Here is a 27,085-nt window from a genome sequence, read left to right as displayed (position 1 = left end):
CTGAATGAGATCAAGCTTACATCAGTTACATATAACATAGTATCAAATGTTCTGCAAAAGTAAATTCTTATCAAACACGAGTGAACGTTATGATTTTAGTACCCGGCAATGATAGTTTTTATGTCCCAATATAATTTCAGTTGTTTCAATAGAATTTTTTTTTTCAAGTTAATCCCTAAAATCAATTTAAGAGGTAGGGTAGTATTTTTCTCTTAAATTCGTCCAAGCCATTATGTATAGGGATTTGCATAACAAAATATATCTATCGAACCAAATTTTACTAGAAATCTAGAATAGAGACCTAAAGTGGGTTTTGCCTCTAAAGCTCCCATATTCACTGTGTGGTCCAAAGTTTTCTTGAATTGATATCAAAATCAGTAATGACACATTTCTCCAATAGTCACAATCTTGATCTGGGAATGCTAAAAACAGCGAAGCTTAGTTGCCATTAATATCAACCTCCCCCATTCCACCAACACCAAAACTGAAAACATGATAATTCCATTATATTATACCTACAATTCGTGGTTAAATAAACGATAGACGATATGCCGACCTTATTTCATATTATCCTCATTAATTATATCAAGCTTAATTAACAAGAGAAGTTGACTCTCTTTGCTAGCATCATTCACCGACTTATACCCAATTGGGCAAGTATTTAGCAATAATGAATGTGGATGTATGCCATATCGTTGACCCTGGGAAATTAATGAGTAAATAAATGAATATCAAAGTCGCAGATCTGTAAGTGAGCATCATAATTCATAATGCAATGGAAATATTTAAAAAGAAATTAGTAGTAGTTCACCGCTACCTCTTTTGAAAGGAGCTGGGCGACTCTAAAAACTGGACATAAGCTGTTAAACAAAGATAAATAGCTTCATATATATAACTTACTTGAAAGGAGCTGGGCGACTCTAAAAACTGGACATCTCCTCCCTTCTCTCCCATAAAGGAACAAAGAAAAAGCCTCGTCCCTCGGTGGGCCCCCTCTACATTGTACAAGTATTTGTATCGACAACTTTTATACAAACAAAACAACCAGCAGGTATTGCGACTTGGTTTTGAACCAAGATTTTTCTGAACCATATAATCACCAATCATCATAGCTTCTGGAGGAAAACCCAAAAAAGGACCGGCAACCTTTGTCTGTGGAGCTATATGCTTGCAATTCCAATTCTCTCCAAAGAATCGACTTCTAACTATGGCTGTAGCAGAATCACAATTCACTAAGGGGTAACTCATTTCTAGCCTGGGTGGGTCTTGAAACCAACTGCTCCCCAGTTTGGAACCAAAAAACAGAATTTCACATCAGAGTAATGTTCACCACGTAACTTGGATATACTATTGGTTCCAACACTTGACGATGCAGCAGTGTAGTGAATTGCAGACATCTCAAAATCGACTCTAAGCTTGTCAAGCTACATGTATTGAGCCAACCACTGTTTGCACATGTCAAGAACTGAAAGTGCATTGGCATGTAATGCCTGCAGAAAGGAGTCCATGTTTAACCATGGATTAAATTTATACTGGACCAAATATACCTAAATTGAGAATCATAAGGCCTAAACAAATTAATTCAACTAAGTAACTTAGTTCACCAAGCAAAAAACGCAACATTAGTGCTCGTAAAAACTTTTCCATTCACTGAGTAATCGTAAGATTTTTGATACCTTTATGACTCCCTCAATTCTTATTCATACTCTGGCCATAGATAGTCATATTTTGTTTTGCACTGTCAAGTAACGGCCTACTCACGTTCTACTCTCAAAGGTTTTACTTTAGTTCACTCTTGAGGTGGGTCATCTATAATTTCTATTTTTAAATAGCTAATCGTTTCCACCTTTTTTTATAACTAACATGCCTTTGCAAAACAAATAAGTATGAAATATTTTTTAGTATAATAAAGCACATGCAAAGGGCAATATTATAACTACTGTAGTTATGTAGTAAGGATCAAACAGAGAGAGAAAATAAGGGAAGTGAGTACATAAACTAAATGAAATCCAAAGAAATGGAAGAATAACCTGATGTGCAACATATTGAACATCAGCAACACTTCCGCTTCTAGATGCTATCTGGAAAGCACTTTTTAGTCGGCCACAGACAACGCAAGCAAGTACTTTCCTGTGGCTACTAGTCAGCATGTCAATGAGGCGATCAGGGCGTTCCTTATGTCTGTTGGCATAGACATTAATAGCTGCTCCCAAGACCTGCAAAAAATATTCAATATTTCATTAAGATCTCAGTGCATTTCGCAAGGTGACATCATGTCCAATGAAGGTAACTATAGCAAAAATTCCAATTCAGTGCTTCATAATGCGCATAAACATTATGAAGCTATACTCCATCAGGTCAAGCGTGGAGGTCTATCCACCTGAAACAAAAGTATGCTGTACTGCCAGATATGTAGATGAAACATAATCACATATACTCCATTCCCCGCTAATGTCCCAAAACCACTCTTGGGTTGTCTCATTCATAATGTCTCAAACCTAAAAAGGTGCCTAAAAATCATCGTACATGTGGGGCACCTTTAATTTATAGCCACAAAAACTACATTCCTTAATCTCCATGCCCAGATCCAGTATTGACGTTATTAATGGGATGGAGGGAATATAACATAGAGACAGTAGTTCACTTCTCTTGTCGGAGAAAATATGAAAGTTATGTGTGGGTGAAGTGAAATACATTTCCAAAACAACGGTGCTGAATCATTTTTTGGAAACTGAGAAACAAAACCTCACTTGCTGACCCACACCTTTGGGCATCAGACATGATTGAAAAAGCACAATGTTCCTACTTCTAGATTTGTCATTAATTTGAGTACCGTATATTGTACATCTATTTTTCTATTTAAAACAATCTTAAACAGTTCCCAGCCAACTACATTAATAGGCCAGTAGTTGGCAACAAGTGCAGATTGACTCACATATCTTGCAAGTTATCTGATCTGTTTGCAGTATATTAGCATTATTTAAACATACCCAAGATGCACTACCAATTCTGACACAATTATGATATTTCCCCTTCAAATTTGGATAAACAGAACACATTTAGCACTAAGTCCTATAAATACAGAAATATCCCAACGACATTAGCCATCTCTTACACAGGGGATCACATGGAAATTAGCAAAGCAGATAGCTATATTACCTGGTCCCAATCTTCATCGTCTATGGTACCCTTGATATTTCTGAAAAACTCAGTTAATTGACCCCCTTTCTTCCTTTCAGCAAGTGATGCAGCGACTCCAGCATATATGTCAACAGCTGGGATGGTGTCGGCAGAAGACATGTCACTCTTCACAATGTATAGTACATTACATTATTAAGTTTAAAATTACAGGAAGTTACCTGGAAGATTGAATTCATATATTACTTGGAATGCCAAGTCGAAATTTTTCTCAACAAGAGTTTCGGCAATTTCACATCTTCTCCTGCATTTAAAATTATAAGTTTGGTAAGGATAAAGATCAAATACAGCTCCCACAATAAAACTCCTCGGTAGCATACTAGCATGAAAGCAGTGGGTACTGGGCAAGGTGTGGCAAGTCAGGGGAGGAGAAAGATGTAGGTTTCAATCACTGAAAGGACTGAAATGGTTGAAATGCCGTAATATGCCTGTTTTTCTGAACATCTCAATGACCTTAATGATTAATGACTGCACATATGCAGAAAAATTCCAGAACAAAAGCTACAACTTTTGAGCTGGATGAAAATTTATGGAGCTCCATGTAAATGAAATTTGAAATGTACACTTACATGTGGCTATATCATCATATAGAGAAAGTAGGAAGAAAAAGATAGAAAGCTCTCCTTTTGAGTTTGATTTGAATACATGGACATAACATCAAATTATGGACAGCTATAAAAACCTAGCTGCCAAATTTAGAACATGTAGTGTGATTATGTATTGGGACATATAAAAACTGACTTAATTTCAAAGTACGCAGAGGATAGACAGATCAAACATTACACACTTCACAAGAAGGACAGGAAAAATGAAGTAGAACCTGAATGTCTCCAGGTCATTTGGATTCCCGAAAAGAGAGTGTTTCCAGAGAGGTCCCTCAGCATCAGTGAAGCTTCTCACCACATTAATCTACAAGTTGTCAAGCATTTGCAAATATAAACAAGTTGAAATTTTGAGATGCAATCAAACATTTGGATAGAAAACTATGCCAAACAATATTAAATTTATTGGTTGGCAAAGTTTAATAAAGCATTTGAAATATATAAGATGCTTAGTTGATGAAATGATTTGCACTAGCTGATAACATCCTAGCAAAGATACAGTCCCAATCTCCAGCAAAATCTGAAAAACTCCAAACTCTATTCTATCCCCATTGCCCCACTAGCTCAAAGGATCTTCTTGATCCTGAAAATTAGCTTAATTTCTTTCAAGGTACAGTGACCAATAGGGGGCTGGAAAGGTATTCCCTATAGCACTTCACCTTTTTTTGCAAATAAGACTTCAAGATTAGCCAAAACAAATCATGACTGAAGCATCATACGTGCAAACCCATAAGTAAAATGACATGACCAAAGGCATAGAAGATGTTAAATTAACAAACACAAACTAAAGGAATGCGTATTTAATACCAAGATAAATTTGATAAAAATAAATATAATACCAAGATAAAATGTTCAAGTGTGAAGAATCATCTTTTGATGTTAAGGGTCCAAAGAAGAAGCAAGAAAAAATATGCATATAGCAAAAATCTTGCGTAGCACAAGCCACTTGCCAAATGGACACAACCACATCGAAAGACTTGGTACGACAGAGATCTTATCGATGACAATCAATTTTGAAGATGGACAAAGAATAGACTACCAGATACTAACTTCCGTATTCATTGCAAATATGTACCTGAATGGCAACACGAGCAGAAAATTTGACTAGTCCTTCTTCACTTAGCTTCTCTTTAGCAGTTTTACCCCGGATGCCTTTGCTGACAAGTTTTGTGGAATCTCCTAATCTAGATCTTGCTGATAGCCCTTCGTCAAAATGCATCTGAAGCAGAGAATAAAATGTGCAAGAGTTATACAATGAGATTACAATGACAGTCATCAGTTAGCACTATTATGCTGAAGCAGGCTTATCTGAGTGTTATTTACTGAGATAAGTCTGCCTCAATTTAGTTTAATGCTGAAAATGGTTCTATGGTAAAATTTGGTGGAGCAAGTTCAAAGAAAAGTTCTGAAATCAAATACATGATGAACAAACAAGTTTTTCAGTTTAAAAGCACACACTTTGCAATACATTCAAAGTGGTTCTACCTTTTTTATGCTGTTAATTTTCCCAGGAGTTAAGATCTACAGATATTAGTTTTTCACACTTAATATAGGTCATTAGTTATTACACAGTAATTTTTGTGAGCAATATGAGGAAGTGGTAACAGGTACCACTCATATTGCCTGACCTACTGAACAATTAATCCTGGAGCATGCTTGCTAGGTTATCAATTGCCAATTTTTATTTTCTGAGCCAACATAAACACTATTATTAACACAACCAAAGGCACTAACTATGATCCAGATATGGACATGGATTCTGTTATCTAGACAACTGCGTATTTTAGAAAATTTATTTTTGACAGCAACACTAATGGAATAGAAATAACTGCATATTGATGTTTTACAATCGTCAAAATGCATCTGAAGCAGAGAATAAAATGTGCAAGAGTTATACAATGAGATTACAATGACAGTCATCAGTTAGCACTATTATGCTGAAGCAGGCTTATCTGAGTGTTATTTACTGAGATAAGTCTGCCTCAATTTAGTTTAATGCTGAAAATGGTTCTATGGTAAAATTTGGTGGAGCAAGTTCAAAGAAAAGTTCTGAAATCAAATACATGATGAACAAACAAGTTTTTCAGTTTAAAAGCACACACTTTGCAATACATTCAAAGTGGTTCTACCTTTTTTATGCTGTTAATTTTCCCAGGAGTTAAGATCTACAGATATTAGTTTTTCACACTTAATATAGGTCATTAGTTATTACACAGTAATTTTTGTGAGCAATATGAGGAAGTGGTAACAGGTACCACTCATATTGCCTGACCTACTGAACAATTAATCCTGGAGCATGCTTGCTAGGTTATCAATTGCCAATTTTTATTTTCTGAGCCAACATAAACACTATTATTAACACAACCAAAGGCACTAACTATGATCCAGATATGGACATGGATTCTGTTATCTAGACAACTGCGTATTTTAGAAAATTTATTTTTGACAGCAACACTAATGGAATAGAAATAACTGCATATTGATGTTTTACAATGCCGGGAGTCTCTAGAGTCCTGCTATAACAAATCTAAAACCACACGGGGGTTTTGAGCACATCTTAGAAACCAATACAGTTGGCCATCATTAAATTTTCCGTTACGTAGTGAAGGGCAAAAATAAAGCTCTGCATTCTATGTTTTGCCTCTTTTGACAAGATTTAGTGTTCTTGTCTTTTACTACCATTATACGTTGCAGTTCATGTGTCCATTACACTAGGAGTATCATTTATCAGTATGGCTATATCCAAAGTCAAATGTCTAAACAGACTGGAAGTCTTAAATCTTAATACATGTCAAAGATTTGTCTGACTTATTCTCACTTCCCAACTTTAAGGAGTGAGCTAAAGTTTTGCATATAAAGTAGTAAGAGAGAGAAATTCATATTTACTTGTGGTTAATTAAACAAATTTATGTCCTTAAGATCCTATCGAGTATCGACCCTGGTTCAAATTAGCTTTTACTACCTCCATTTTTATCCTCAAGAACTTTACTAGATCCATAAGCATTTACAAAGTATATCACTCACCTTTGAATTTTCCAAGTGCTTTATAGCTTCCTCTTGAGAAGCAGAGTTCATAAATAACTGAATACAGCATAGGCCAGCGGCTACATGGTCCTTCTTGATCACCTAAGTCATCAATTCAAAGTGATGAGTAAATTGTATGCAAAATTCAACAATAGTCCTGTCCTGTGTGTTATGAAAATCAATGTTATCAATCTCGTATGGCGGCTTATGGCGGTTTGCCTAAAAACCGCCGCAGGGATATGGCGTATTAGTATGGCGGTCAAAAATTAAATAAATAAAATAATACTTATATATTTATATATAATTCAAAAATTAAAAAATATTAAAAATATAACATCTAAAACAGTTTAAACAATTAATAAAGCATAATATACCACTCTAACCACCATGTTTCTTGCCAATGTTATCAAATAGCGGATATGGCGGCGCCATGGCGCTATGGCATGGCGTTCGGTGGTGGAAACGCCATAGCACCATGTCGCTGCCATAGCACCACCATATCCGACATTTGACAACATTGTGTGTGTACTGCATTTAGGAATGTGGCATTATGCAAGAAACATGGAGGTTAGAGTGGTATTTTATGCTTTATTAATTGTTTAAAGTGTTTTAGATGTAATATTTTTAATATTTTTAAAATTTTTGAATTATATATAAATATATAAGTATTATTTTATTTATTTAATTATTAACTGCCATATCCGCCATACTAATACGCCATATCCCTGTGGCGGTTTTTAGGCAAACCGCCATAAGCCGCCATAGTAGATTGATAACATTGTTTCTTGCATAATGCCTTATTCCTAAATGCAGTACACACGCAATGTTGTCAAATGTCGGATATGGCGGTGCTATGGCAGCGACATGGTGCTATGGCGTTTCCACCACCGAACGCCATGCCATAGCGCCATGGCGCCGCCATATCCGCTATTTGATAACATTGATGAAAAGCATGCATTCGCCATGCGAAGGGGTATGATATGGGGGAATACATGTCACTAACTAAGACAACTAATCTACAAATTATGCTTCTTTACATATATAAATTTGGTCTGATCACAGTAAATGCTCTATATCAGTACACGTCGCAGGAAAAAATAAATGGTAATCACACGCTTAATAATGGAGTATATATCAACAGATCCATAGTGAAGACACAGTAAGTAAAAAGTTCAATAGTCAGGATTGACTTCCAAGCAATGGAACACATTGACTAGTAAGGCCAAACCAGAAATTATGGCATCATAATGAAGATTACGTGACAAACGTAATATACTCTCATTGTCAACGAGACAATTTCATTTGTTCACTTCACAGGGATCTTAAACTATGATGCAAATATAAGTTCTAAACAAGAAATAAAAATGAGAGAAGTAATGAATGAGGAAGTGCATCTACCTGGAACATGTACAAATAATTGAAATGCTTATGAGTTTCACAGTAAAGACAAATTCGGGAAACTGCTGCAGCGGTATGCTGATTCACCAACTCATCCTGTGTTGTCAAAATCCTTGATGATATCACTTCCTCCAGGACAGGCATGGCACCATACCCAACACAAAGATCACATAAATCGTCAATTGTCCCATAATCAGTTGCTAAAGGATCAGGTTTTTGAGGGGAAGAAGTTGAAGTAACCACTCCCATAGATGATGTCTGCGATGGATTCGGCACAGAGTTGGCTGGAAAAAGTAAGAGGCAACCCTCCTTATATCGCCCGTGCCTAAACATAAAGCTTAGCACATGCTGCCGAGCGTACTGCAACACAATTTAACAAGTTTTGGATTTGTTATTAATGCAAGGCCAGATGGATGACTATAATGAAGTTGGTAGAGTTACTTCGTTAAACAAGAATAGATATTACTAGTTCATATAAAACACTACGAATAACTATGGGATGTTTTGGAGGAAGAGCATTTATCAGCTGAATCCCACAAATCATAGCAATAATCAAATAGTAACTAAACTATGTGTACATGAAATATAGCAGTCCCAGACAACAGGTGAAATGGTGTTATTCTGCAGCTTGTAAGACTCAATTCTCAAAGATATAGAGCAAACAAAACATATTAGATATTTCCCCTCAAAAGAGAACACTATAGAGATATAAATCATAAGCTCACTAAAACTATTCTAGAACCAAAACTTAAATAGCACAGAAAATGCAAAAACAAAAACCAAATCAGAAGAATTTGGAGCCATACTTCTTGGAAATAGTTTACACATTCAAGGTATCTAACACTGTCAAGGTTGCTTCTTGGTCCCTCTTCAAAAAGTGGATTATGCAGCGAATTATCCTTTGCGGCTTCCTGGAACCTCCTGGACCTCTCTGAACGTGGAAAAGTAGAAGGCATGTACAAGACATTGAGATAGGAATCAGCCGAAAGAGGGTCATCTAAGACCGCTGGTGCACTTTTTGCCAAATGTTCATACCTATATAATAGTGAATGGGCCAGAAAAAAACTAGTTAATATCATCCACCAAAGAAACTAAATTGTATTGGTAAGAAAGCTCCATTTCATATGGATGCTTTTGGAGAGAATGTCAAGATGTTTATATTGTACATATGCACTAAGCGCTAAACAACCAATCTACTCCCTCCGTCCACGAATAGGAGTCCTGTTTACTTTTTTGACATGTTTTATAAAAATGATAATAAATAGTTAAATTGTAGAAATGGTAAAGTAAGAGAGAGAATAATGTAGACAAGTAAACAGGACTCCTATTCGTGGACGGAGGGAGTAATTCTCTATAAAGAAGCCCGTGATGCTACACAAAAAGGTTTTGAGCACTTCTAGGAAATGCTAGATTTTTATCACCATGCCATTCAAACGTATCACTAAGGTCACATAGCATGTGAATACCAAATAAGTATGAGTAGATAAAATAGTCATTCCTACAATGCCACAAGCTTTGCTCTTAAAATTATGTAACAGTAGAGTATCAAATCATAATATGTTAAATCACTCTAGGTGGAATCCATGCCAGACATCGTATCTTTTGGAGGGCATCTAAACTGATGATTTTTTAGAACGATATTTCACTTGCAAAGATGTTTTGTTTACTGTTCTCATAGGATCATAATATTTTTTACGTGTTAGCAGGATTAAGCAAAATCTCCCTTCACAATGATTAATGAGGAAGCAATACTGAGGCTGGTAGCACTCTCTTATTGGCTCTTTAAAATCTGAAGACCATAAACTGCATAGTTTTCTTCTAATGTAATAAGCACCAAAAAACACGATTGACCGGAGGAAATCTTACATGGACCGGACGGATGCCACATCGACCGGAGGGCCTCCCTCAATAGTATTAATGATATCTAGGATCACTGTAGTAGAATCACCCTTGTACAACTGAAGAGCCTGCCTGCACATTTTTATGACTGAAAAGCCAAGAGGACACAGCAAAAACATCTCCCACTAACACAGAACAAGACATAAAAGTAGAGACCAGAATGACTAGTAACAGAAACTCATTTATTCATTTCTCCTCAAAATTGTCGACTTACTTGAATTTTACACGAGCTTGTGCGTAGTGCTCCATCCGAATCAGGGCATGTCCCCATGCATTCCAAACAGGAAAGAGCTCAATCTTAAGGGTAAGAATAAAATGTTAGTTATTCGGTTTTATAAGGGTAATTAACCCTTAAGATGACATCCAATATTTATACCTTACACTTCTTGCATGTATATACAGCCATACTGTATCGTTCCTCTTGGACCAACCGGTCCCTAAGATGTGCAGATGACTCTTTATCAGCAATATCATCAAGGGAAGCAGCTATCCCTGATCCCAAAAGACTTTGCAAAAGTTCAGCACGTCCAAGCCATATATCAACCTGTGATAGTGCCTCCGAAAGTTCATCGGTTAATTGACTAGCCACGCTAGAGCTGCCAGCATCCGAAGATGCATCGTCAGCATCCCTGCTTTTTTCAGAATTACTAGACAAATCAGTTGCCTCAGAAACTTTTCTGAGCTGGGATTTAGCAAAAAGCAGGCCCTGCATAATACAAAACAAGTATCAACAGGTAAAAAAATTCATGAAAGCTTTTACTTCAGTTCAAAAAAGTATCACAATTGGATACCTGCACAAATATTTCTGTTGCATGATATGCTCGGCCAATGGCTTCCATAGATGCGTTTTCAGGTAGCTGCTGGGAGCTCAAAACAACTTTCATCTGATTCATGCACAAGTCCAAAGCACCTTTGCCAGATACACTTTCATCTGAACATAACGAAAGCAATGCCTTGGGAAAACAGAGACAACCATTAGCCAGACAGCAATTCAGTAGTTGTTTATATTCAGTAATAGTGCATTTGACTCAAGAGTAATTATAAATATTTGTAAGATACCTAGATATGCTATAGAATTTCACACGTTTCAAGCAAAGATTGTTTTTGGTACATAACATTTTTTGTCAAACTGACACCATGTTTCAAATACATGTTATAGTACCTTGAATAGAATAATGTCGGGGCCACTGTCATATCGATGAGAAGAACGAACAGCTTCATCCTTTTCGGGGTCACCTGTAAGCATCCACTCTGTTGCAATTAAAGCAGAAGGAAGCCTTTCTTGCCCATCTGCAGTGAATACTGAAACCCGGTCTTCCTGGATGCCAGACATTGCTTCCAAAGTAACTTTTTCCGATTGTGCCACTCCAGGGTTCTTTCTCTTCCTTTGGCTATCCTTTAATGCACCCTTATCTCCTGCATTACGAGGAGTCCAGGAAAATGCTCTGCGTGCCTCTTTTTGCAAATTACTCAGGCTACTACTAAATGATGACCGTGTCGATGTGGCAGCCTTTGATCTCTGCTTTGGTCTTGTACCAGAAACTAAAACTCTGGAATCCCTGGCAGGGGAAGTCATGCTAATAGCAATAGCTTTGGCAGCATATGCAATTATCGTATTATTGTCTCTCAAGAGAGGAAACTCTTTAAGAATCTGTAAGAAGTTAATGCACCAAGTGGTTTACAACTTAATGGACTATAAATCAAAGCAATGTGTTCAGGATAATGTACCTGAGATGCAGATTGCAGCTGCTTCCGCATCAATAGAACTTCTACAATCAACTGAGGGTGTTCATGTAGCGATGAACATCTTTGCTGCCATGGCAATGGCAAAGAAGCTAAAACACGAAGACCTAAAGCCCATGCGTTTAACCGGGAAACCTCAACTTCGGATAGATTTCCATGTCTCCTTTTAAGGAAGAAGTGCACCTTATTGAAAATAAACACAGTTTTACTAACCTGACATAACCAAAATACGACTTTCAGATATTAACCAGAATTGAAAGAAACTCCCTCAACATACAAGAAGCTGTTTTGATCTGAGATTGGGTAAAAGCTGCATTGCACTCATTGCAACAGGCAAAGCATCATCAGGGTCAGGGAGAGAAGATAGAAATCGTGAAGCTTCTGCAGGGCCTCCACCATTTACTGGGTCTGCGTTGAGAAGCTTGACTAGTTGACGCCCTTGAAGTTCTCTACGAAGTTCGATAGAAAGTCCTGCACTTTCAGCCACTTCTGAAGCAGCAGATACTGCTCCTTTCTCAGCCAATCTAAGCGCAAGACCCTCAGAATCTTCTTTACAATCTATCTCTACCTATATCGAAATAAATTTGATAGCATAGCACAATAATGAGATTTGTAGATCTCCAAAAGAAAAGGACAAGCATTAAATGTTCAAGATTTTTGTTCACGTTGAGCAATTAATGAAAGAAAATATAATTAACCTCTTGCCAGCTATTGTACCGATCATCTGCACATAAAATATGTTTGTATCTACAGAGTGCATGTCTTCTCTGAATAACCTATTCATAAAATATTAAGAACAAAATGTCAAATTTGATATTGCATCACAAGAAAAAAGTCCCAAAGCATTGATATAAGTTCCAATCTGATGGGACCAATTAAAGCCAATCAGGTACCTCAGATTTAAGTCGATGACCATCAGGCAAATGGCAGATACACATAGTGAGAACATCCAATGCTGCTTCCAGCTCCCACCTATCCAGATATCTGAAATTAAAGAGCATAAATCCCTTAAAAACTGTAGCACATAACAAAGGACTTGCATAGAGAGAGCATTTATCAGTACCAAAGATCGGGACAAAGAGTAGCAGAATTTACATTAATAAAGATACAAAAGGAAGACCACATGGTAAGATGCAACTTTACCCAAATATATACAGATACAAATACAATACATAAATATTAATAAATAATGAAAAGACCAGAGAGCTGAACTAGTAGTCATACTTCAGAGCAAGTCTAGCTGCCAGCTGCTTATCCTTCAGGCGTAGACAATATTGCCAACTATTGCTCCAGATACGAAGGGCTGAACTACTTTGAGTTTGTTGTGCACTTGTTTCATCCTCGGCCCTTACAATAAGCATCTGAAGCAAATGGTCTGAGGCCCCATTGCGTAAGAAGCGGTCCGACAGAGCAAGAGCATCCAGCAATTTTCCTTCATCAATCAATCTATGACAGCAAATTGAAAAGGTCAGTAGATGTTCATACACACCACATGAACAAGAGAAAAGCCATAGTAACACTTAACAACTTATCATATAAGAAACAGAAACGAGCACTGGTTAAAATAAGAAGGTATGATGAAACAAGAGGTCCCAGAAGCAAAACAAGACATATGTTAGTACAGTACCTAAGATTGCTAGCACATAATAGAATATTTTTTGGCATTGATATGTTAATTATGAATATCAAAAGTCGAAAAAGCATGGTATGTTAATGATGCATTGATCAATGATTTAAGTGAACAACATCATACTATATTTGCGAGGCCAAAAACAATATAGTAACTAGGCTCCAAACAAAACAAAAAATAATGACTTTCTAACTCTCCAACAGATTACATAATGATTAATATATTACCTCTCTACAGCTTTTTCATAAGGTGCTTCATTCTCCCAATCAAAAGAAAGGAATACCGTATTAACATCTGCAGCTGTTCTAGACTTTGGAGATTCATGCCAGGCATTAGATGTCGCATTGCTTTGGTCCATAACCTCAGGCAATGACAGCGAAATGTTATTACCAACAGCAATATCATCACTTTCAGGTTCAGAATCACTCTCAGTATCACGAAACCGCTTCACAGCAGTTTTGGGTTCTGCATTATCTTTCACATCATCTGTTCCATGTTCAGTCATAACAGCAAACTCAGAAACTCGATGAAGATTAGTTTGCATTTGTATCCAGCGATTCAAGGTTGGAAACCTGAAGATCAAAACAAAAGGAACAGCATGGGTTACTTTACATAAATCATACATGATGTTACTCAAAAGGAACCGCATGGTTTGATGGAAGCAGACCTCTCTGACTGATCAAGAGCCAATTCATAGAAGGACCTATCAACATCAGGAGTCGGTAATAAGCCATCATTTAAGGAACTAGAAATTGCTGGATCACTGCCACAGTGCAACATAGTACTTCCAAACACACATGCCAGGACAGCCCTGACAGGAGATAACTTGACAAGATGCTTCACTAAATCCAGCTTCAGAGGATACAATGGGACCCCCGGAGTGGCAGAAGAACGTGTGTAGAACTTCGGTTTAGCTTCTCGGGAAGAGGGTGAGAGAACCTTGCTTTCAGTATAACTCCTAGGGAGAGTGGGAATTACTGGAATGCAAGCCCAACCATTCCCAGATCTTGTAGGGTAAACTGGAGGTACACATGCAGAAATGATTTCATGGACAAAATCTGAATTCATTATTTCTGCTACCTTAGCAGCTGCATCGGTACTGTCTCTTTCAAATACCAAACGAGTTAAGAGCTGAAAAATGATACAATAAGATAAGTCAGAATGGACCCAGCAGCAGTTTCCTGATGTTTGCACATTTAAACAGGGTAAACTTCTGATGAGGCAAACAAATTGAAGGAAATAAAACTGAGAACAGTAAAACAAGCAGGTAGGTGTGACACAATATGTTGCTTGAGATAATGAGGAAGAGAATAATGAATTGAGAATCACACTGTCCTTGAGCATGGTAAAGTAAAGGTCAATGGCTGTGTCAATATCCAGACCAAAGATCAATATTATTAACTAAAACTTTTTTGAAATCTAAGCTTTTAAAATTAACCTGTGCAGACCAGATAGAATATGCACAATTTTTCCCATATATGGAGAAAACGTAGCTCCCAAGGTACAAACAAGACAGAAATTATTTAAAACAAATAAAGAGGAGAAAGAAACTTTACATCTTTGGGCCACTCATAAACTACTGAAAAGTAGTTGAAGTCGTGAGTGGTGTCCGTCCCATCGACAATGTCACCGATTGTGGCAATGTGGAGAATGAACTGAGAAAGGAATGTTGTGCTCTTGGGGCCAAAGGGACCAAAGAATCTTTTTTCTGAATTTTTTACATCATAACTTGCAGAATTTGCATTACTTTCTCCAGACTCTGAAGCCAAAGGTGGCGGCTTTGAGGGTCTCAAACCAAGCCCCAGAACCCAATTCCTGTCAAAACCTGGAAGCCCTCTCCCATCAGAATATGAGCCCTCACTGTTAGCATGGTCTCTTTCCGCTTCTTCATCAGCAATAGCTCTAGCTAAATTGTGTAGTTTACCTGACATTTAAATGAATAATAAGGATTACAAGCCTAGTTGATAGATCTGCACATCACCAGAATTATGTTCACTGAAGAAACATGTACAGCGTCAAAGGGATTACCAGCAAGGAACTGTCGCTTTCCCTGATGAGCATCATCAATCATTTGATGAAGCATAACAAGAGCCCGATCTCTGTTACCTTGTCTGTGAAACTCAATTGACGATGACAGGATCACTTCACCTGATAAAAGAGCCTGGAGAGCTGTGGGTTTGTCCTGGGGTATGAATTAACAAACAAGTGAGGACTAACCATGTGATAAAAATGAATTTGAACATGCATAACAAAAATAAAAATGTTGTCATAAAGTATTCAATAAACACAAAACATAATTTACTTTAGATCCGGTTAGAAGCAATATCACAAAATTTGCTAGCAGCAAAAGCATGAGAAAACTCAGATGTTTGTTGGTAACAATGCTTCCCATATCATGTCAACAAGAGGAAAGTCAGAATTCTCATTAGGAAATATGATCTCTTACAGGATATGCAGTAGAAATGCAAAGATTCTAAAGACCCCTCAATCTGCCTGACACTGGTTTCCAAAGAAACCAAATCACATTGTGATTTTACCAAAAAAAATAAAATAATATCAAGTTCCTTAATGCATTGTTAAATTAAAAATGTTGTTGGCCCTAGGTATAAATTTCGTGCTGACTTCCACTGCATTTTGCAAACAAGACTGATGATATCCATAAAATGATTCAGAATCACCAGTCATAACATAGACAAAAGAAATACACATGTAGCAACTTAGACATGATCTGGATTTTAAAGACAAATGCATAGAATTATCATAGATATTCAGAATAGCTCTCTGGTGTCAAACTCGAAAGCTCAAGTTACCTGTTCTGATAACTCAGACAAGCGCCTAAGGACACGTTTCACAATAGAAATTATGGCCACTTCACGAATTTGATCCCAATAACTTGGTCCTGTCTTTGGAGCACTACCAGGATAGATCTCAGAAAGCATAACCTGGGCCTAGCGTCAAAAGATTAGAGTCAAATTCAATCCAATCATATCATGAATTTCATTTCAAATCAGAAATGACCATTAGAAATAACTCCACTACCAATACTAAAACTAAAACTTTCCATTATGTAAAAAATCCAAAATACCCCCCTTTCCACTCGTTACAGCATAAGACTCAAGAAAACTAGGAGAATAGTAGTACTTTAAATAAACCAAAAAAATCTTAAATTTAAAAACTGTTCAAAGAAGATTGGGTTATGATACTTGATTCAGAAGCTTCGAAGACACATTCGGCAACCGCGAACAACCTGCAGCTACATCAATGCATAAAAGGATCTGCAACAAAAAACACCACCATTTGTGTCAGTAATGTTTGCAAGAAGTTCAGCAACTTCACCATAGCAGGGCTTAGAAGAGTGCAAAACACTTACAGCTGCCAAAGGTCCCAACTGAGAGTGCAACGACAAGAGATCTAATTCCTGAGCAGAAGCACCATCAGCAGCACGTGATACCACATCCTCCACCTAGTACTCAATCAAACCCAAAATCAGATTTGTAGTCCTCTGAAATCCCTCTGTAAAAGTTCATGAGATAAATGCAAAAACTAAACATAGCATGCTTTTTCATTACATTTCATGCTAGAATTCCTGATTTCTCAGTTATAATTTTATTTGGTGTGACTAGCACAGGATAGCCACAGACATGGTAATTTAAAATGTCAAGCTATCAAAGGCAACGCTCTTAGGGAGGCACAAGAAAGAAATCCTCGTCACAAAAAATAACAAGTCTTCACAGGAAAAACCAAAATGCTAGATCGAATCTACTAGATGTTATAGATACATGAGAAGTTTCACAAGAACATAAAATTAGCACCCATCAAAACTTATATGGAGAAAGATATTTGCAGAAATAGTTAGGATCATACAGATGTTTTGTTGAATGCAGCATCCACCCATTCAGTCAATTCTAGTGTGGCTTTGTCTTCTGGAGGTAAAGAGAAACGAGAAATAGCTTCCTCTCCAATGTCATACTTTGCCCGTTGCATGCAACTGAAGTACAAGCAATCACCACCGGCCAACAACAGTGGAGAATCAATTGTTATTTCCACAAGAATACAAGCATATACTCATGCAAATACAATGTCTAAACTGCAAAATTATGGACTTATTCTTATAGCATAACCAGCAATTGCATGGGTCTGTCCAAGTTCCATAGAATTACATACAGAAATGGAAAAATTATCACTTGGCGGAACCAATAAATCATAACCAATAGAGAAACTCACAGATTAAGTAGCTTAGATGGGGCAGCACGAAGCACTGTCTGAGCCTCCTTCCACCTCCACTGGCGTTCAGATAACGGAAGGAGACGTTGCAAAACAGACAGGCGCCATTCCCAGTCTTCAATGAAACGTTTTGCCGTCAAAATTCTCCAATCTAAAGCTTTTTTACTTCCAGCAGATATATGACCATCCAAGGAATTGTCCAGATCAGATATTGATAACGGTAGTTGCTGCCGCAAAATATTAAGTACTTGTCCTGTAAAGGAGACAACCATCTCATTTCCCCCTTCTCTGCTTATTACATCAACTTGTAGCCCACCACGAGAATTAAATGACTTGGATTGTCTTCTCATTAGGTCATAAGGTGTCAAATCAATTTGTAGATTGTCCATGTATAGAAGTGAGATTATTATGTTCACCGTATATATCTGCATTTCAGAATGACCAGCCATAGCATAATGAATGATGGAGAATCAAGGGAAAGGAAAAACAGATACTCTAGCACCAGTCAGTACAGCGAAGTGATAAGGAATGAAAGACACCAACTTATGACAACAGAACTGAAAGGCTATGAGTTTAGACCACTTCCCAATCTTCTGCAAAAAGGATGATGGCTTTCATGTTGAGATATGATTAAAAACAATCATTCCTCCTTCATAGCAAATAATGGTTCACTAACAGCATAAAATATTTGACTTAAAGTCAATCCTACTCCCAAAACTACTGACATAAAAGGATGAAAAGCAAGATAATTGTTAAGAATTTGGAGGAAAGAACAATTAACTTAACAGTGTGAATCATTCAAGAGAGATGTCCTGATTAGTAAGAATACAGGGAGTTGTTTTATTTATGTTTCCAGATGTCAAAGCCACAGCACATATATAGATGTAGGCGATGCTCCATGCTTGAAGCATGAAAGCATCAAATAATTCATAAATCCATGCTGCTTAACTTTCATCGCATTGCTGAATGGTGACTATAGCAATACCAAGGGCAGGGTCACAATTCCTCGTTTTGGTGCAGAAAGACAATAATGACAAATATGAAGAGTACAAAGTTCACAAAACCTTGCGGGCAGTACTAGTGATTGCATCAAAATGATTCTTCAGTTCTTTCAAACAATAGAAAGCCATTTGCTGATCTCCCATTCCATCAGCTGTACTCCTTTCCATAGCTCCAAGTGCAAGAAGAGCAGATTCGAGAGCATATCGCATGTGCATAAGTTCAACATCTTGCATCCTGAAAACATGCAAATGGTAGGTTGGGAAGTTCAACAACTCTTTTTTGTAAATATTTCCAAATATGAACCAACAACATAATGGTTGAGAACAAGATAAAGGCTGCATCGAGAAACCACCACAGTTCTAAAAGAAATTTCTGAATAGAAACTTAACAATTATTATGACGAGGCATCAATAATTTCTCCTCATATACAGGAAAAAGGCTCATAGCAATAGTATTTCACAAAGATATTTCAGAATTATAAAGGTTCTGAGAAAAAGTAATCGGTTTGGCTATAAATTTTTTTAAATGATTTTACCTAAATCATCAGCAGAACCATTCATATATAATTCAGACAGCTAAGCAAGTAGATAACAAAATCATTTTCAGAATCATGATGGAAGCTATAGATATCAGAATTCTAGAATATATCAAACAAAGTTCTAAATAATTGAGATGGCATCAAACAAATATCACTGATAAATGTCATCTTTGAGCCGATAACCACAAAGAATTGCAGCGTCACAGTCAACATGTGAGTATAAATTATGGAAGAGAAAGGTTCTTCCTTAAGTCAGCAACTCTACCACCCTCAGCTGAATAGGATCTCTACTTTCAAAATAAAATTGAAACTTAAAAGCTAGCAAGTTGTGTAACAACCCCAAGAAGTGGGTAAATGAAAACTGCACCTCTTCCAAGCATCTGGAGTGGAAGTAATAGGCTGCATGCTAAGGAGTTCAATCGCATCTTGAAATTTTATTTGAGGAACTAAATCGAATATCACCTACAAAAAAAAATAGGTGGAATACCATGCATAAGAAAGCTATAAATTCAAAAAATTATGTTAGACCATTCAGTAATAAGTACTCCCTCCGTCCCTTATAAGTGTGCTCACACTTTTTCGGCACAAGTTTCAATGAATGTTAGGTGAGTGAGTAGATGAAAGGGAAAAGGGGCCAACATTTGTTGTAGCGGTATTGTATTTAATTGTGAATGTTAGGTAAGTGGTTTGTCGTGCTTGGTTTTTGTGTAAATAAGTCAATACAGTGAGAATAAAATATAAAGGGGTTAGTGGTGAGGAGGTTTCTAAAAGTGGAAAGTACACACTTTTGAGGGACGGACTAAATTGGCAAAATAATATAAAGGATGGAAGGAGTATCAAATTTGACCAGCACATCCTAGTCATCTGACAGGAAAGTTAGTGGGGGTGTGTACAAGTAAAACAAATTTAGAGTCTTACCCTAAGGGGGCTCTGGACTGATAATCTCTCCAGTACGAAGTTTTCCACGAATGGATCAAATTGAGCATTTTCATACCGCTGTTCTAAGTCTTTTCCAGATAATAGTATTGAGGATTTTAGACTCCATGGTTGACCAGAATTGTTACACGCAACAAAAGAAGCAATGTCAAGCCGGTAGCATAGTGTATCGCAAAGATTTTCTACACAGGACACCTGACAACAGCGACATGTTAGGCAAATCTGTAGCTTGCATGTATAGGAGATCTAAGTAGAGGATTCTTGTCACCGTACAAAAGCACAGTTCACTGGCACCAATAGAAATTGGCTAGCAACTTAACCAGGGTCAAAGATATTTACCTCATCTAATTTATTATCATATGGAGAGGACTCTTCCAATCGAAGAGCTTGAGATTTACTTGCCCACAAAGACTGCATCAGTTCCCTTCTAATTGTTGTCTTCCCAGCTAGAAGATCCCATCCCAAAGCAGCTACCAAGGGTTGAAGCCGGGGAAAGAGCATAAGAATCTAGTGTGTTGAGTCACCAGCATAAGTTAAACAATATCAGAACTCAAAAATGATAATTTTCAACCAGGACCAAAAAAGACACCAATTGTTTACATCAGAAATTTTAGTAAGCCAATTTTTTAGAAGAAGGTCCAATAACATGTCACTAAAGAAGAATCAACATATGAAAGTTTTCTGACTTCTGCGTATGTCCCAGGAAAAGGTACAGAGCATTCCAAAGTTTCCCTTTCCTTCAGCAGAAGAACATGAAGATAGAATCACCAAAAAAAAGGTTTCACTTTTTTAGAAAACATATGAAAATCTTAGGAAAATATTCACAGCTTGTAATTGTAACCTTTTGCATGGAAGACATGCAACAGACATCAGCTAGATCAAGTACCGTATTGGTATTTAATGTGTAGAGTTTACTTGGTAAACTCTACAGCAGAAAATAGCTCCATCTGTGTGTGTTGGCACTGGGGGAGATGGGGGAGGGTGGACTGTTTAAATAGCTCAAGTGAACAGTTAAATGCAGCATACTAAAATTCAAGCTTAAATTCAAGGCAGGACTTATATTTACACAGCATTGCCCTGATGAGTTCTAGAGAATAAACCTGGCAAGCTTTTTGGATCTGTTCTGTCCGCACAAGATACAGAGCAGTATCCATAACACATCCAAGTACATGCAAGCCTCTAATACGAGCATAGTGACACATGTCTCTCATGCAAAGCGAAGTTGCAACTTTCAAAGGCACTGGTGTCTCGGCTGAAACTGTGTCAGGCATCAATTGCGCAATGAACTTGTGAAGGCGCAGAAGGGGGAGAGGGATCTGGTCGCCTTCTGAAGCACTGTAGGCATCAATTTCTTGAGAGAGTAATTCATCATGGATAAACTGTGAGGCCGATGATAGACATAAGAATTCTTTCGAATTGCATTATAAAACATAGTTCACGCAACACGAGTCTCAAATTGAATAGCTAACATGAAGTCATGAATTACCCATCATAAATTCATATGAGCCAAGTATGGATAGATCTTCATCACCATTCATTTACCAAACACGTATATTTACAGTTTTCGCACACTTTATATGAGCACCAACCCCTCTTTCCAAAGTTTTTTGTCACCTTTATTCATAGCCCTAAATGTCTATGTAGTTTAGATCATAGTATGTGCACATATTTAGAAAATGAGCACCCTGACTATGAGAAGACTTCCCACTTCCTTTAACTCTCGATAACATTGTACCTTCTGTATTCTACATCAATGCCAAAATACATTAAAAAAAATTCAAAAGCATCAGCAAGGTTATGATTACAGATCTAGTTTCATAACTCAAAACTCACAGGAAATTTTAGTGATCAACTGATCATATAAGCTTGTATCTAACAAATTCACGGGCAACAGTGATCATGTGCCTATATTATCATAAATCTGTGCATATCATAAGGAGAATGCAACATAGGACCTGGAATTTCAGTTAGCCTTAAATAACAACTTTGCACTTATATCCACACGATATCTAGGATGATCACCTATCACACGTGATAACTCTTTGGCAATTAGCATGACCTTAAAAAGTGATCATGGCGATAACAAGCAATGAAAATACTGGGGCACATAGTCTCAAGGGCCGAAGGGCGTTTTCATTGACCCAAGAAATATATTAATTGTCTACAAAAGCCAGTTCCACCTCTCTAGACAGAGTGTTTGGTTTCTGAGGATTATAGGGCAACACCGTCATTTCATCAAAGACGACAGCAAGATGACCCGGACGCTGACTATGCAAGAAATATTCAACCAAATTTGGTTGTATGGGCAAGAAGCAATTTAACTTTGAAGTGATGCAACAAGCCCTTACATCGACCCAGGACAACTTTCCTTCTCCTTTACCTCTTAGTGCAATGCATTTGAGGCTAGGTGCATAGAGAACATTATCATGAAACAATAGAAACATGGAATGGCATTAATCAATTAGCCATGACACATGAAGTGGCATTAATCAAAAAGTCATGAAACATGGAGTGGCATTCATCAATTGCGCCGTGTGCTTAATCCGCCCATCTCCCTAAACATTTCCATTCTATGGGTATGAAATTGCATATCAGAATGGCCTATCATCCTGAGGTGATGATCAGTCGGAGGTTATTCTGATTGTTAACAGATGTTTGGAGACTTATCGGAAATGTTTGATTTTGGAGTATTTTCACCTCTAGATTGCTAGGTGTACTATAATAATAACAACATCCATAAGGCTACAGGATTAACTCCACTCAATGTTATATGTTAGAGTCCCCTAATTTTGGCTTAGTTATTTCTATGTACAATTCAGTATAAGCAATGGACAACGAGTTGACTAAGCGGATTTTCATGTTGAACAACCCATTTTCACTTGGAATATGCGGACTAAAGAATGGTTCACTCATTCTCAAGTTGCTGATAATGTATTTCAAAAATTAAAACCATAGAAACAGACATCTTTGTTTCATCGTTTGCACACCATGCTTGCTCCTCATCAGATGAAACTCATTTCAAGTGTTCGGAAAGGATGGAGCGGCGACATACCATCTCCAACTGTCAGTTGTGCATGGATCCACCTAATTTTATACTCTCTCCATCCCTTAAGATGACACGTTTTCCTTTTTAGTTTGTCCCAAGTAAGATGACACATTTCCTTTTTTGGAAACTTTCTCTCTCCAATTAATAAATACAACCACTTTTTCTCACTCCAATTAAAATATCCATCTCTCTTTTTCTCTCTATTTTAATACTTACACCCACCTTTTCTCTCTCCAATTAAATACATTAACCAACAACTCCTAAAATCCCGTGCCGGGTAAGAAACGTGTCATCTTAGCCGGGACGAAGGGAGTATGTTTCTTATTAGCAAGCGACAGTCATGCAGTCTTATGTTCCCGTGCACCATAGCCAAACTTTATTTTAGAAAATGCTCAGAAGATTAGTAATATTTCCTTGGCCCTTTCAATAACAGTCCCATCCTATTGCTTGGCCGGAGTCTTAATTAATACTCCTTCCGTCCCATTCAAGATGTCCGCCTTTCGTTTTTAGTTTGTTCCACTCAAGATGTCCACTTTCTATATTTGAAAATTAATCCCTCTCCTCTCTCTCCCCATTAAAATATTCAACTACCTTTTTTCTCTCTACTTATTCCGCCTAACAACTCCTAAAATCCCGTGTCACTCAAGAATGTGTACATCTTGAGTGGGACGGTGGGAGTACTTAGTTCCTTAAATATGCACTTAGGCAGTAATAAAGTACATATACTGCCATGAAATTGACTACAGTAACATAAAAATGCTTAAAAACAGCTCCCGACATAAATTGCTGGCACACATGTACCCAAGTAACCCAACTATTGGGGATACACCTTACAGGTCCTTATTAGAAGACAACCACCTTGTCCTCGCCGGTATGAGACTACCAAAACAACGGACAAACACATACACAAGCATACAAACTGGTCATTTCAAAAGTCCAGCAAATGCACCTCCATCTTTACAAGTATTAATCCTCTAGTACGTTCAAAAGGCCATTTACTCGGGTTGCTGCCCATCAACAAACTTACTTTATATCATAAAATAAACTAAGTCTCATTTCAAATAAAACAATTAGTTGCACATCAGAACTCCACAAGAATCTGAAAATGGATGCACTCGGCAGTATCTTATCAAGATCTTAAAGGACTTTTTCATATAGCTAAGAGTCTCAGATATTCATGAATTCAGGTCATGCGCTACTTGCTCACATCAAACATATGGAAAGTCATGTGTATCGGAAGTAAACAGTCATCCTCCAAACAATAATTTACCAGTAATATAAGATATGAGCATCAACAAAACCTGAAGCATCCGAACAAGATGAGTGCATTGAGACGAAATCGCTTCTGTATATATGGAAAACACTTTATTCTGTATGGCTCGTGAGGTGTCTCCATAATCATGTAGTCCTGACAACACCCTCTTAAGAAGATCTCGCAAAACCATGCTATAAAAAATGAGAGTGTAAATTCAGTGGTATGATATAAAGGCATCACATAAGAAGATTATTCTAACTATTACCACATGGATTCAATAATGCATTGCGCATAATATACTAACATCAAGGTTTAGCTTATTTCCCAGCGAATAATAAGAAAACACAAATACTCAATACGTATTCTGTAACTGAACCCATTAGCTATCGCAGTGACCAACTAGACATTACATCTGCAACTCAAGTGCAGGCACAAACACCTTATCAACAACAACGAGAATAACCATACCGGTACTCAGCCTCTTCAACACCTCGGTTCAAATGAAGAAACCTAACATGTGAAATAGCACCATCCACATCACCATTCTCCAGGCACTGCTTCATGGCATCCATATGTGTAGTCTGAACACACTTCTGAACCAACCTCAATAACTCCTCCTCTTTCTCCTTAACCCGCCTCCCTCCCTTTCTCAGAGCAATTGCCAAACCCCCCGAATCCTCGGCCTCCACACACCCCACTTGCTCACCAATATTGTCACACAACACGTCATATATATCAGAATTCTCCAAAATCGACCCCCTCAAGACCATCAACTCAGCTTCACCCGGTCCCCTAAAACCTAACTCCTCCGGCTCTCCAGATTCAACCAGATCCGGCCTCAAACGGCTCAGCCCCAACTGCGTAAGCAAGTCCAAAACCCGCAGCTCTTCATTCCTCACACTGTCCTCATCCAAATTCCTAATCACACCGCCTTCAATTGTTCGCTGAATCCTAAAACTAACAATATGTGCATACAACAAAAATTCGGATCGCAATTTCAGCATATTGGGGTCGAACGACCATAGATTGGAGGTAGCGTCGGGGAACTGGAGCAATTCGACGGTGCAGAAGAAGGTGAGGTCTGCGGGGGAGGGGCATGGATCGGACCACGTGACCGGGTCGGGCGTGCCGAGCCTCCCGCCCCGGGCGACGACCGTCTGTAGAATGGTTCGGGCCAGGTCGGGATTTCGAGCGCGGAGGCTGCGCACCGTGGCCCGAAACGGCTCGAATTGGCCAAGGAATAAGTGGTTGGCGGCAACTCTAGAGAGAAGCTCGGTGTCTTTGTCTTCCATGGTTGGAATTTCTGCTCAGACGAGCTCGTGTACATGTATTGTTGTGTGTGCGTTGAGAGATGAGAGAGAGAGACGAATTCAGCAGGAATTGATTTAGTACTCCATGTCTTGTTTGCAGTACTAATATATTCCGATTAGCAATTGGGAAAACGGCGTCGTATATGTCCCTCCATATTAATTTTAAAGGCTGAATCACAAATGTACATCTCTTGGTGTTAATTAGACATTTCTGTTGGCGTAAGATTATAAAATAGTAAATGGAGCGAAGGCTGTTTAATCCAAATGTACATCTCTTGGTATTTACACATTTCTCTTGGAGTAAGAATTATAAAATAGTAAATGGAGTGAGCATAAAATATAAAGAAATTTCTTTTGGAGTAGGAATTATAAAATAGTAAATGGAGTGAGCATAAAATAGAAAGAAGGAATAAAATAAATAAATGTGTGAGTTTTGTGCATGGCTTTTCGGTGTGCCTGATGGCATCGATTATATATATTAGTAGAGGGTTCTTATCAAACTATCGTCTTATAGTCAATCCCAAACCAAGTATTATATATTTGACATGCGATCTTCAGTAGTACCGGGTCAAATAACGACACCATCGTCTTGAACCACGTTGGTGTCTTCAATAATATATTGAATTGAAGGGCGTCGTGTATCTCATGGCTATTGGATGTCGACATCAATGCGCTACTACATCGCATATGACATCTATGTCTACAATGGTCAACTTTAATAGGTCACGCTTGTGTGCAACTGACCCAACATAGCTATATTAATTTGAAGCATGAGGTCGCCATAAAATACATAAAACACACATTTAGCGTGCTTCAAACACATCTTCACCATCTAGGATCCAGGCCGTATGTGGCGTAATGGCTTATTTGTTTATATCATCTACTCATACATTATAATCAACAACATGTTTATCAAGGACGAGTGAGTCAAAACCGCTAATTAGCCTGGCGAAGGGACATAAGATTCCTTGACAAGGGGGTCATCTTGACTTTTTTAGCCCATACAACTTGTTGTGAGTAAAATCGTAATAAAAAGGAAGATGACCGATTCTAACAAGACCAATCAAATAAATATAGACTCATCCTAAGAGCATTCACTACGCGTCCCGCGCGCGGCTCGCGTTCCTTCCCGGAGGGACGGTTCCGCCGCGGGACGCGTTGCAACCCTCGTCCCGTCCCGTAGCCCGTCCTCAGCCCGTCCCGTATCCCGCATCCGCAAGACAAGGGACGCGCCGGCCCGTCACGCGCCCGGGCGACGTGGCGCGCCCCCGATGCATGCG

General features: G+C 38.0%; 1 protein-coding gene across 5 annotated transcripts; it reads right to left on the bottom strand.

Annotated features, from left to right (window-relative positions):
• Positions 1-746: 746 nt before the first annotated feature.
• Positions 747-25,864, bottom strand: LOC121752018. Of its 5 annotated transcripts, none has more exons than XM_042146888.1 (35): positions 24,964-25,864; positions 24,542-24,686; positions 21,295-21,573; positions 20,534-20,701; positions 20,177-20,389; positions 19,626-19,720; positions 18,783-18,954; positions 17,719-18,143; positions 17,359-17,482; positions 16,865-16,957; positions 16,698-16,769; positions 16,305-16,442; positions 15,523-15,676; positions 15,051-15,418; positions 14,162-14,625; positions 13,722-14,066; positions 13,089-13,310; positions 12,758-12,848; positions 12,563-12,640; positions 12,142-12,432; positions 11,850-12,047; positions 11,284-11,772; positions 10,913-11,074; positions 10,498-10,827; positions 10,336-10,418; positions 10,089-10,193; positions 9,029-9,257; positions 8,223-8,582; positions 6,825-6,926; positions 4,876-5,019; positions 4,019-4,107; positions 3,360-3,442; positions 3,160-3,275; positions 2,031-2,216; positions 747-1,490 (listed from the first exon to the last, which is right to left on the bottom strand). In XM_042146888.1, the coding sequence occupies exons 1-35, from the start codon at positions 25,785-25,787 to the stop codon at positions 1,425-1,427; spliced, it is 7,503 nt and encodes a 2,500-aa protein (XP_042002822.1). In that variant the 5' UTR covers positions 25,788-25,864; the 3' UTR covers positions 747-1,424. The 5 variants fall into 5 exon arrangements, 3 of the variants coding, with proteins under 3 accessions (XP_042002822.1, XP_042002823.1, XP_042002824.1); XM_042146889.1 differs by having other exon boundaries at positions 21,295-21,529; positions 24,511-24,686; positions 24,964-25,099; XM_042146890.1 differs by lacking the exon at positions 24,964-25,864 and having other exon boundaries at positions 24,511-24,649.
• Positions 25,865-27,085: the final 1,221 nt, after the last annotated feature.

The sequence above is a fragment of the Salvia splendens genome, chromosome 10, assembly GCF_004379255.2.
Source record: "Salvia splendens isolate huo1 chromosome 10, SspV2, whole genome shotgun sequence".
Classification (NCBI taxonomy): domain Eukaryota; kingdom Viridiplantae; phylum Streptophyta; class Magnoliopsida; order Lamiales; family Lamiaceae; genus Salvia; species Salvia splendens.
Note: the sequence above shows the minus strand (reverse complement) of the source record. Positions and strands in the feature narration are given on the sequence as shown.

What these genes read in the sequence shown, in the direction of transcription:
- LOC121752018 (XM_042146888.1), bottom strand. Translation starts at nt 25,787, where the DNA reads ATGGAAGACAAAGACACCGAGCTTCTCTCTAGAGTTGCCGCCAACCAC. An exon ending in GTTGAAGAGGCTGAGTACCG is followed by an intron (nt 24,687 to 24,963) that starts GTATGGTTATTC and finishes CATTTTTTATAG; the next exon opens with CATGGTTTTGCGAGATCTTC. An exon ending in CCGACATTATTCTATTCAAG is followed by an intron (nt 11,075 to 11,283) that starts GTACTATAACAT and finishes TGTTTTCCCAAG; the next exon opens with GCATTGCTTTCGTTATGTTC.